Genomic DNA, 12860 nt, shown 5'->3' with positions numbered 1-12860 from the left:
CAGCCAATGGGTACAGAAAAACACAGAAAACCAAATATACCACTTACCGCTATTAGGGAAACAAAAAAGAAGTTTAAAACCACTGGAACAGTGTTAAACTTACCTGGTAGAAGACCTACGTGTATCTTGTCCCCACGTACAGTGAGGAAGATCGTTTGGGAGGCAAAGAAAAGTCTGAGGGCCACAGTTGTAGAATTACAGAACTTGGTCGTGTCTTGGGGTCACCAAGTCTCCAAATCTACATTAGATGACACCTCCATGCCAATAGGCTACTTGGATTGAAACCGGGTGCTATGGTCAGATGAGACGAAAATAGAGCTCTTTGGCACGCACACCAGTGGTGTTTGGTCTCGATAGAAGGATGCATATGCAGAAAATAACCTCATACCTACTATAAAACATGCTAGTGGATCTTTGATGTTACGGGGATCATGAACTCTACCAAGTACCAGGACATTTTAGCCAAAAACCTGGTTGCCTCTGCCAGGAGGCTGAAACTTGGCCATAAGTGGCTTCCAGCAAGACAATGAACCCAAGCAACATCAAAATCCACAAAGAATTTGTTAATTTAACACAAAATCAACATTTTGCAATGGCCATCTCAGTCTATGGACTTGAAACCCATTGAAAACCTGTGGTTTATATTGAAGAGGGCAGTCCATAAGCACAGGTGAAGGATATCAAGGATCTGGAAATATTCTGTGTGGAGGAATGGTCTCAGATCCCTCCCAATGTGATCTTCAAAGTCATAAAATATTATAGGAAAAGGCTACATCCGCGTAAAGGGGAGGTTTGCACAAAGTATTAAAAACAGGGGTGCCAATACTGTTGACAACTATCTTTTAAAAAATGTTTGTATTACTTGTTAAACAAAATATTTTTAGTTGAGCATTGTATTAGTATAAAATAATGATTTACAATACCAATCAAAAGTTTGGACACACCTACTCATTCAAGGGTTTTTCTTTATTTTTATTATGTTCCACATTGTAGAATAATAGTGAAGACATCAAAACTATGAAATAACACTTTTGGAATTATGTAGTAACCAAAAAAGTGTAAAACAAATACAAATATATTTTATATTTGAGATTCTTCAAAGTAGCTACTCTTTGCCTTGATGACAGCTTTGCACATTATTGGCATTCTCTCAACCAGCTTCATGAGGTAGTCACCTGGAATGCATTTCAATTAACAGGTGTGCCTTGTAAAAAGTTAAGTTGTGGAATTTCTTTCCTTCTTAATGCGTTTGAGCCAATCAGTTGTGTTGTGACAAGGTAGGGGTGGTATACAGAAGATAGCCCTATTTGGTAAAAGACCAAGTCTATATTATGTCAAGAACAGCTCAAATAAGCAAAGAGAAACAACAGTCCATCATTACTTTAAGACATGAAGATCAGTCAATACAGAAAATTTCAAGAACTTTTAAAGTTTTTTCAACTGCAGTAGCAAAAACCATCAAGCGCTATGATGAAACTGGCTCTCATGAGGACCGCCACAGGAAAGGAAGACCCAGAGCTACTTATGCTGCAGAGGATAAGTTCATTAGAGTTAACTGCACCTCAGATTGCAGCCCAAATAAATGCTTCACAGTGTTCAAGTAACAGACATCTCAACATCAACTGTTCAGAGGAGACTACGTGAATCAGGCCTTCATGGTCGAATTGTTACAAAGAAACCACTTCTAAAGGACAACAATAATAATAAGAGACTTGCTTGTGCAAAGAAACACAAGCAATGGACATTAGACTGGTGGAAATCTGTCCTTTGGTCTGATGAGTCCAAATTTGAGATTTTTGGTTCCAACCGCTGTGTCTTTGTGAGACGCGGAGTAGGTGAACGGATGATGTGTGGTTCCACATGTGTGGTTCCCACCGTGAAGCATGGAGGAGGTGGTGTGATGGTGTGGGGGTGCTTTACTGGTGACGCTATCTATGATTTATTTATAATTCAAGGCACACTTAACCAGCATGGCTTCCACAGCATTCTGCAGCGATACGCCATCCCATCTAGTTTGTTTTTCAACAGGACAATGACCCACCACACCTCCAGGCGGTGTAAGGTCTATTTGACCAAGAAGGAGAGTGAAAGAGTGCTGCATCAGATGACCTGGCCTCCACAATCACCTGACCTCAACCCAATTGAGATGGTTTGGGATGAGTTGGACCGCAGAGTGAAGGAAAAGCAGCCAACAAATGCTCAGCATATGTGGGAACTGCTTCAAGACTGTTGGAAAAGCATTCCAGGTGAATCTGGATAAGATAATGCCAAGAGTGTGCAAAGCTGTCATCAAGGCAAAGGGTGGCAACTTTGAAGAATCTCAAATATAAAATATATTTTGATTTGTTTAACAACTTTTTGGATACTACATGATTCCGTGTGTGCTATTTCATAGTTTTGATGTCTTCACTATTGTTCTACAATGTAGAAAATAGGAAAAATAAAGAAAAACCCTTGAATGAGTAGGGTTGTCCAAACTTTGACTGGTACTGTATTTGATACAGTCTTTTTTGCTCATCTTTATTCAGGGTGCCAATAATTTTGGATGTGACTGTAGATACAGTTGAGGAGATATTGTGTAATTTTGAGCTTACCAACTTATTCTCGATGAGGTCACAGACAACCTTGTTGTTGAAATACTCAATTGGTGTCCACTTGATGCCTTCCTGAACATACTCTTCCTGGGAGAAACACAGAGAGATAGACAATGCCAATATAACTATTAAACAACATCCAAGACACCTCTTAAAGAAATGAAAAGTGTTGATGTTTGAGAGTGGTTTGTACCTGTTCAGCCTTCAGTGTCAACTCAATAAATATCTGCTGTAGCTTCTCATTGACAAAGTTGATGCAGAATTGCTCAAACCCATTCCTCTGTCAGAGGAACACATCCAGGTTAGAGACAATGTTACAACATATTATCATCATAGCTGTGTCTTGTCTCATTATCCCATCAGAGATGTACATTTCTATTTATTTCATATTTGATTTACCTGGAATATCTCAAAGCCATATATGTCAAGAACTCCGATGCTGTATTCTTCATGAGGTTTCTGTATGGCTTTGTTTATGGCCTGGTATGGGGATAATTAGTTAGTATGAAACGGACGTGTCGTTACTGTATTTATGTCTCTGTGTGTATCATTGCAGTTTATAGTAGATGTCCCTAACCTCCACCAGGTAGTCAAAGAGCCGTGTGTAAAGGGCCTTAGCCAGGGCGTCGCGGGTGTAGGTGGCTTGTTCCTGGTTAAGAGTCACATCGATGGATTCAGACTTTCCACCCCACTTCGAGTCCATCTTTCTGCTGGTCAGTTTGTCTTGCAGGCGCATTGGGTCAACGCCCAGCAGATAGGCAGGGAAGGCAAGCACTGGGAGGGAGAAAATACAAACAGAACAAAACACAACACATGACAAATATATACATTTTTCTACATAATGGCAAATTGCTTTAGCTACTATCCCCAATGTTTTTGCTTCACTGGGGACAGTTGCATTTACGAATGTATTATGCATGTTTGCGCGTTCTCATGTCTCCCACTCACAGTCAGTGCTCTCCACCTGGCCATAGTTGCCTGCCTCTATGAAGCTGATGTTTCCAAGGTGCAGGATTCCTGCTATGATCTGCAACGCCTGAGCCTGATGGGCCTCTGGGATCCCAATCACACGCATGGCTTCCTGTGGACAAAATACAACAGAGAGGCATTACTCCTGCTCCGGACAACACACAACAACATCTAGAATTGGGACTGAGGGAATATGATGGAAGAATACGCAACAGAACAGTATATTGTGCAAATTATAAGCCTGTGTTACGAATATACACTATCGTTCAAAAGTTTGGGGTCTCTTAGAAATGTCCTTGTTTTTTGTTTTTGTCCATTAAAATAACATAAAATTGATCAGAAATAGAGTGTAAATGACAATTGTAGCTGGAAACAGCTGATTTTTATTTAACCAGGCAAGTCATTTAAGAACAAATTCTTATTTTACAACAACAGCCTACCAGTGAACAGTGGTTTAACTGCCTTGTTCAGGGACAGAACAACAGATTTTTACCTTGTCAGCTCGGGGATTCGACGCTCTAACCACTAGGCTACCTGCCACCCCAATGTTTGTCTATGGAGATTGCATGGCTGTGTGCTTGATTTTATGCACCTGTCAGCAATGGGTGTGGTAGCTCCATTGCTGACAGGCATATATCTACATAGGCATACAGAGGCCCATTATCAGCAAATCAAATCAAATGTATTTATAAAGCCCTTCTTACATCAGCTGATGCCACAAAGTGCTGTACAGAAACCCAGCCTTAAACTCCAAACAGCAAGCAATACAGGTGTAGAAGCACTGTAGAAAGGCCAGAACCTAGGAAGAAACCTAGAGAGGAACCAGGCTATGAGGGGTGGCCAGTCCTTTTCTGGCTGTGCGGGTGGCCAAGATGTTCAAATGTTTATAGATGACCAGCAGAGTCAAATAATAATAATCACAGTGGTTGTCGAGCAACCATCACTCCTGTGTTCCAATGGCACGTTGTGTTAGCTAATCCAAGTTTATCATTTTAAAAGGCAAATTGATCATTAGAAAACCCTTTTGCAATTATGTTAGCATAGCTGAAAACTGTTGTTCTGATTAAATAAGCCATAAAACTGGCCTTCTTTAGACTAGTTGAGTAGTCAAATCAAGTCAAATCAAATCAAAGTTTATTTGTCACGTGTGCCAAATACAACAGGTGTAGTAGACCTTACAGTGAAATGCTTACTTAAAGTCTCTAACCAATAGTGCAAAAAAGGTATTAGGTGAACAATAGGTAAGTAAAGAAATAAAAACAACAGTAAAAAGACAGTGAAAAATAATAGTAGCGAGGCTATAACAGTAGCGAGGCTATATACAGTAGCGAGGCTATATACAGTAGCGAGGCTATAAAAGTAGCGAGGCTACATACAGACACCGGTTAGTCAGGCTGATTGAGGTAGTATGTACATGTAGATATGGTTAAAGTGACTATGCATATATGATGAAAAGAGAGTAGCAGTAGCGTAAAAGAGGGGTTGGCGGGTGGTGGGTGGCGGGACAAAATGCAGATAGCCCGGTTAGCGAACGTGCGGGAGCACTGGTTGGTCAGGGCAATTGAGGTAGTATGTACATGAATGTATAGTTAAAGTGACTATGCATATATGATAAACAGAGAGTAGCAGCAGCGTAAAAGAGGGGTTGGGGGGGGGGGGGGGGCACACAATGCAAATAGTCCGGGTAGCCATTTGATTACCTGTTCAGGAGTCTTATGGCTTGTGGGTAAAAACTGTTGAGAAGCCTTTTTGTCCTAGACTTGGCACTCTGGTACCACTTGCTATGAGGTAGTAGAGAGAACAGTCTATGACTGGGGTGGCTGGGGTCTTTGACAATTTCTAGGGCCTTCCTCTGACACCGCCTGGTGTAGAGGTCCTGGATGGCAGGCAGCTTAGTCCCAGTGATGTACTGGGCCGTACGCACTACCCTCTGAGTGCCTTGCGGTTGGAGGCCGAGCATTTGCCGTATCAGGCAGTGATGCAACCAGTCAGGATGCTCTCGATGTTGCAGCTGTAGAACCTTTTGAGGATCTCAGGACCCATGCCAAATCTTTTTAGTTTCCTGAGGGGGAGTAGGCTTTGTCGTGCCCTCTTCACGACCGTCTTGGTGTGTTTGGACCATTCTAGTTTGTTGGTGATGTGGACACCAAGAAACTTGACGCTCTCAACCAGCTCTACCCTTTAGCTCAGTGCTCTCAACCTGCTCCACTACAGCCCTGTCGATGAGAATGGGGGCATGCTCGGTCCTCCTTTTCCTGTAGTCCACAATCATCTCGTTAGTCTTGGTTACGTTGAGGGATAGGTTGTTATTCTGGCACCACCCGGCCAGGTCTCTGACCTCCTCCCTATAGGCTGTCTCGTCGTTGTCGGTGATCAGGCACTGTTGTGTCATCTGCAAACTTAATGATGGTGCTGGAGTCGTGCCTGGCCATGCAGTTGTGGGTGAACAGGGAGTACAGGAGGGGACTGAGCACGCACCCCTGGGGGGCTCCAGTGTTGAGGATCAGCGTGGCAGATGTGTTGCTACCTACCCTCACCACCTGGGGGCGGCCCGTCAGGAAGTCCAGGATCCAGTTGCAGAGGGAAGTGATTAGTCCCAGGATCCTTAGCTTAGTGATGAGCTTTGAGGGTACTATGGTGTTGAACGCTGAGCTGTAGTCAATGAATAGCATTCTCACATAAGTGTTCCTTTTGTCCAGGTGGGAAAGGGCAGTGTGGAGTGCAATAGAGATTGCATCATCTGTGTATCTGTTTGGGCGGTATGTAAATTTCAGTGGGTCTAGTGTTTCTGGGATAATGGTGTTGATATGAGCCATGACCAGCCCTTCAAAGCACTTCATGGCTACGGACGTGAGTGCTACGGGTCTGTAGTCATTTAGGCAGGTTGCCTTTGTGTTCTTGGGCACAGGGACTATGGTGGTCTGCTTGAAACATGTTGGTATTACAGACTCAGTTAGTTAGGGACATGTTGAAAATGTCAGTGAAGACACCTGCCAGTTGGTCAGCACATGCCCGGAGCACACGTCCTGGTAATCCTTCTGACCCTGCAGCCTTGTGTATGTTGACCTGTTTAAAGGTCTTACTCACGTCGGCTACGGAGAGTGTGATCACACAGTTGTCCGGAACAGCTGATGCTCTCATGCATGCCTCAGTGTATTGCTTGCCTCGAAGCGAGCATAGAAGTGATTTTGCTTGTCTGGTAGGCTCGTGTCACTGGACAGCTCGCGGCTGTGCTTCCCTTTGTAGTCTGTAATAGTTTTCAAGCCCTGCCACATAAGACGAGCGTCGGAGTCGGTGTAGTATGATTCAATCTTAGCCCTGTATTGACGCTTTGCCTGTTTGATGGTTCGTCACAGGGCATAGCAGGATTTCTTGTTAGAGTCCCGCACCTTGAAAGCGGCAGCTCTACCCTTAGCTCAGTGCGAATGTTGCCTGTAATCCATGGCTTCTGGTTGGGGTATGTACGTACAGTCACTGTGGGGATGACATCCTCGAGTATCTGGAGCATCAGCATTTGTGGGCTCGATTACAGGCTCAAAATGGCCAGAAACAAAGCACTTCCTTCTGAAACTTGTTGATCTATTCTTGTTCTGAGAAATGAATGCTATTCCATGCGAGTAATTGCCAAGAAACTGAAGATCTCATACAACGCTGTGTACTACTCCCTACACAGAACAGCGCAAACTGGCTCTAACCAGAATAGAAAGAGGAGTGGGAGGCCCCGGTGCAGAACTGAGCAAGAGGACAAGTACATTAGAGTGTCTAGTTTGAGAAACAGACAAGTCCTCAACTGGCAGCTTCATTAAATAGTACTCGCAAAACACCAGTCTCAACGTCAACAGTGAAGAGGCGACTCCGGGATGCTGGCCTTCTAGGAAGAGTTGCAAAGAAAAATTGGCTATATCTCAGATTGGCCAATAGAAATACAAGATTGAGATGGGCAAAAGAACACAGACACTGGACAGAGGAAGACTGGATAAAAGTGTTATGGACAGACGAATCTAAGTTTGAGGTGTTTGGATCACAAAGAAGAACATTCGTGAGACGCAGTACTTAACGCCATCTGTCAAGCATGGTGGAGACAATGTGATGGTCTGGGGGTGCTTGGTGGTGGTAAAGTGGGAGATTTGTACAGGGTAAAAGGGATCTTGAAGAAGGAAGGCTATCACTCCATTTTGCATCGCCATACCCTGTGGATGGTGCTTAATTGGAGCCAATTTCCTCCTACAACAGGACAATGACTCAAAGCACAGCTCCAAACTATGCAAGAACTATTTAGGGAAGAAGCAGTCAGCTGGTATTCTGTCTATAATGGAGTGGCCAGCACAGTCACCGGATCTCAACCCTATTGAGCTGTTGTGGGAGCAGCTTGACCGTATGATACGTAAGAAGTGCCCATCAAGCCAATCCAACTTGTGGGAGGGGCTTCGGGAAGCATGGGGTGAAATCTCTTCAGATTACCTCAACAAATTGACAACTAGAATGCCAAAGGTCTGCAAGGCTGTAATTGCTGCAAATGGAGGATTCTTTGACGAAAGCAAAGTTTGAAGGACACAATTATTATTTCAATTAAAAATCATTATTTATAACCTTGTCATCATCTTGACTATATTTCCTAATCATTTTGCAACTCATTTCATGTATGTTTTCATGGAAAACAAGGACATTTCTAAGTGATCCCAATTTTTTGACCGGTAGTGTAAACCGGAAGTGTCAATTTGCTCCCAGTGCTTCTGTGAAAATGTGTACTATATGTTTTAATCCCTGATGGAGTAAAGTACCATTGTCTCTTGAAAGTCCTTGCTGTCGTTGGTTCCGTCCACTTTGTATGTCCCTGACTGGTTCAGGTAGTAGTAGTAGTCTGGAGTCATGATGCCCAGGCCTTCTTTCTGCTGGGGGTTGGCTCCCTCTATTAGCTAAATACAACAGTTCAGATAAATACAACTGAAAGAACATTAATTACACATCAACAATTTACACCCAGTTATGAAATACTACAGAACCGTTAATGTGCTCAAGGGTGAGAAGGTCATTCACATTGTGCAACAGTTGTACGAAAGGCCAGTAGGAGGGGGACATCTCCCCTAAAGATGGGTAGTGAGAGAATCATTGTGGTTAGCTGTGTTACTGCTGGCCTAGCTCAGGGCCCGACTGACCTGGTAGTAGACGTGGAAGTTCCTCTCGTTCTCGTTCTGGCTCACCACCCTCGACTTCTCAAGGAGGAAGTTGGAGATTTTACCACCGTCCGGCTCTCCTCCTCTGCTAAACTGGATCTCAAAGTACTTACCCTGTTAGATCAGAACACACCCACAAAAAACATACAACTCAAATTAGACATGGGTCATTATTATGACTTGAGGGTTGTGGTTTGGAGTGGGGATATAGCCCTAGTATGGACTGGGAAAATGAGAGCATCAGAGCAGTGACACAAGCACCTCAAAGTTGTGCTAAACTCCCAAAAAATATATGTGTATGTAAATAACATAAACGTGTAGGAAGGATATTTAGCCTTTAAAGGGAAAATCGATATTTTAGTATTTTTTCCATTAGTCCACTGCATTTTGCATCATCATGATGATGTGGCCAGTGACACTTAGCTTCTTGAAAGTCCAATATCTTAAGAACCTGACTTCTGACATGCAAAACACTGCTTGACTGCTGACATGCAAAACACTGCTTGACTTCTGACATGCAAAACACTGCTTGACTGCTGACATGCAAAACACTGCTTGACTGCTGACATGCAAAACACTGCTTGACTGCTGACATGCAAAACACTGCTTGACTGCTGACATGCAAAACACTGCTTAACTTCTGACATGCAAAACACTGCTTGACTTCTGACATGCAAAACACTGCTTGACTGCTGACATGCAAAACACTGCTTGACTGCTGACATGCAAAACACTGCTTGACTTCTGACATGCAGAACACTGCTTGACTGCTGACATGCAAAACACTGCTTGACTTCTGACATGCAAAACACTGCTTGACTGCTGACATGCAAAACACTGCTTGACTGCTGACATGCAAAACACTGCTTGACTTCTGACATGCAAAACACTGCTTGACTGCTGACATGCAAAACACTGCTTGACTGCTGACATGCAAAACACTGCTTGACTGCTGACATGCAAAACACTGCTTGACTGCTGACATGCAAAACACTGCTTGACTGCTGACATGCAAAACACTGCTTGACTGCTGACATGCAAAACACTGCTTGACTGCTGACATGCAAAACACTGTTTGACTTCTGACATGCAAAACACTGCTTGACTGCTGACATGCAAAACACTGCTTGACTGCTGACATGCAAAACACTGCTTGACTTCTGACATGCAAAACACTGCTTGACTGCTGACATGCAAAACACTGCTTGACTTCTGACATGCAAAACACTGCTTGACTGCTGACATGCAAAACACTGCTTGACTGCTGACATGCAAAACACTGCTTGACTGCTGACATGCAAAACACTGCTTGACTGCTGACATGCAAAACACTGCTTGACTTCTGACATGCAAAACACTGCTTGACTGCTGACATGCAAAACACTGCTTGACTTCTGACATGCAAAACACTGCTTGACTGCTGACATGCAAAACACTGCTTGACTTCTGACATGCAAAACACTGCTTGACTGCTGACATGCAAAACACTGCTTGACTGCTGACATGCAAAACACTGCTTGACTTCTGACATGCAAAACACTGCTTGACTTCTGACATGCAAAACACTGCTTGACTTCTGACATGCAAAACACAAGACTGTATCAACAGTAGACTAATGAAAACAATACCAAAATATAGTTTTGGAGTGGATTTTCCTCTTAAGACAACCGCTGATGGGTAAATTGTTGGTTACATTACTTTACTAGACAGCTGTTAACCCCACCCAGGATTTCACCTCAGTTCAGGATTATCAAGCTCTTTGATCTCATTGTGCTGCTCTTCCGTAATAGAGGCCTGCAGTACACACAGCAGAGCACCTCAGAGGCAGGAAACACCAGAGGTGACAGGCACTCATTTACAAAGCCTGCTCTGTTGCATGTGGATGTGGCTAGGAACTGACAATAACTTCTCAGGGTCACAGCAGTAGAGAAAGGGGAGAGGTTGAAAGGTGACTATTGCATACAGCTTCTGTGGTTATATAGTCTGCATAATCCAGATCATCTCTGGTAGAGCACAGGAAAAACAACAACCTCACAGTGTATTGGCTATAAGAATAGGTAGCATGTGACTAACAGACCCGTTGTAGTTCCGGGCAAATAGTTGCAGAAATGAAAAGTTTACAGTATCAGTCTTACTTTCATAGGCCACACCCAGTGTCTGGAGAAGAGGAGGAAGTACAAGATGAGGGGGATAGAAAGAGAAATAATGGGAAAGGGAAGGCTGATTGCTGTACGTATCACTCACAAAGCGGCTGGAGTTGTTGTTGCGGACAGTCTTGGCATTGCCGAAGGCCTCCAGTAGAGGATTGGACTGGAGGATGATGTCCTTCACATGCTGAGAGACACATACGGAGAAACATCACAACACAGCACTTCAGAGTCTCCATCACAGTCATTAGTAATGGCAACGTTAATAGTTGTTTTATGAATGATAATGATGCTAATAGTTGTTTTATGAATGGTAATAATGCTACTAGTTGTTTTATGAATGGTAATAATGCTAATAGTTGTTTTATGAATGGTAATAATGCTAATAGTTGTTATATGAATGGTAATAATGCTAATAGTTGTTATATGAATGGTAATAATGCTAATAGTTGTTTTATGAATGGTAATAATGCTAATAGTTGTTATATGAATGGTAATAATGCTAATAGTAATATGCTAATACCTGCACTTTATCACCTCCTCCTGATACTTTGGAGATGTAACCCATAATGTACTTGGCAGCCACAGTCTTCCCAGCTCCACTCTCCCCGCTGGCACAACACACACATAACACACAGACATATTAGAGGCAATGTCAAATACTTTGTGTGAAACTTTTTGGAAAGGTGAACTATGGCTGCACATGCAATTCACAGTTACATTTTTGGTATAAAGGAAATGAAACACTGATTCTTTGGTAGTTTTGAGAAAAGCAGTGAAAGTTGGCCTCAGTGAGCTTGGGTGGAATGACACACATGAGAAGGCCTAAGGCAGTGTTAACCAACCCTGGTCCTCCAGTACCCCCAACAGCACACATTTTTATTGTAGCCATGGACAAGCAGACCTGATTCAACTTGTCAACTAATCATCAAGCCCTCAATGAGTTGAATAAGGTGTGTTTGTCAAGGGCTACAACGAAACTGTGTACTGTTGGGGGTACTCGAAGAACCAGGGTTGGGAAACATCGGCCTAAGGTGTGTAAGACGGAGGCACAGAGAAGCACTAGGCCTACATCCTGCCTTCCAAAAGAAAGAGATTGCAGACTTTATAAATAAAGTGGGAGACTGTTATAATGACACACCTGATAATAACACACTGGTTCTCCTGATCAATCATCATGTTCCTGTACATATTATCAGTCAGGGCATAGATGTGGGGAGGGTTTTCATACTGGGCCTTTACAGGTAGAGAGATGGAAAGGGAGAGAGAGAGAGAGTTTTTTATTGTTTATTTCACTTTTGTATATGATCTACCTCACTTGCTTTGGCAATGTTAACACATGTTTACCATGCCAATAAAGCCCCTTTAATTGAATTGAATTGAATTGGGAGAGAGAGAGAGAGTGAGAGAGAGAGGGAGAGAGAGAGAGAGAGAGAGAGAGAGAGAGAGAGAGGGAGAGAGAGAGAGAGAGAGAGAGAGAGAGAGAGAGAGAGAGAGAGAGAGAGAGAAAATGAGAGAGAAAAGAGCAAAAGAGGGGGAGTTTAATGTACACTGAAAAAAATAAAACCGCAACATGTAAAGTGTTGGTCCTATGTTTCATGAGCTGAAATAAAAGATCCCAGAAATGTTCCATATGCACAAAAAGCTTATTTCTCTCAAATGTTGTGCACAAATTTGTTAACATGCCTGTTAGTGAGCACTTATCCTTTGCCAAGATAATCCATCCACCTGACAGGTGTGGCATATCAAGAAGCTGATTAAACAGCATGATCATTACACAGGTGCAGCTTGTGCTGGTGACAATAAAAGTGTGCAGTTTTGTCACAGTTTTGTCTAAAATGTGCAGTTTTGTCACACACCACAATGCCACAGATTTCTTAAGTTTTGAGGGAGCGTGCAATTGGCATGCTGACTGCAGGAATGTCCACCAGAGCTGTAGCCAGAGAATTGAATGTTAATTTCTTTACCATGAGCCG

General features: G+C 43.0%; 1 protein-coding gene across 1 annotated transcript in view; it reads right to left on the bottom strand.

Moving 5' to 3' along the window:
* The window catches only part of LOC120052053 (unconventional myosin-If-like), a 31108-nt gene that overhangs the window by 17208 nt on the left and 1040 nt on the right, over window positions 1–12860 (bottom strand). The window contains exons 2-11 of the mRNA XM_038998915.1: window positions 12026–12120; window positions 11408–11495; window positions 10982–11071; window positions 8720–8851; window positions 8345–8479; window positions 3543–3675; window positions 3172–3368; window positions 2994–3074; window positions 2788–2874; window positions 2595–2681 (exon numbers count right to left, since the gene is read on the bottom strand). Coding sequence (XP_038854843.1) covers window positions 2595–2681; window positions 2788–2874; window positions 2994–3074; window positions 3172–3368; window positions 3543–3675; window positions 8345–8479; window positions 8720–8851; window positions 10982–11071; window positions 11408–11495; window positions 12026–12120 — 1125 coding nt within the window. The remainder of the gene's footprint in view (window positions 1–2594; window positions 2682–2787; window positions 2875–2993; window positions 3075–3171; window positions 3369–3542; window positions 3676–8344; window positions 8480–8719; window positions 8852–10981; window positions 11072–11407; window positions 11496–12025; window positions 12121–12860) is intronic.

The sequence above is a fragment of the Salvelinus namaycush genome, chromosome 8, assembly GCF_016432855.1.
Source record: "Salvelinus namaycush isolate Seneca chromosome 8, SaNama_1.0, whole genome shotgun sequence".
NCBI lineage: Eukaryota > Metazoa > Chordata > Actinopteri > Salmoniformes > Salmonidae > Salvelinus > Salvelinus namaycush.
Note: the sequence above shows the minus strand (reverse complement) of the source record. Positions and strands in the feature narration are given on the sequence as shown.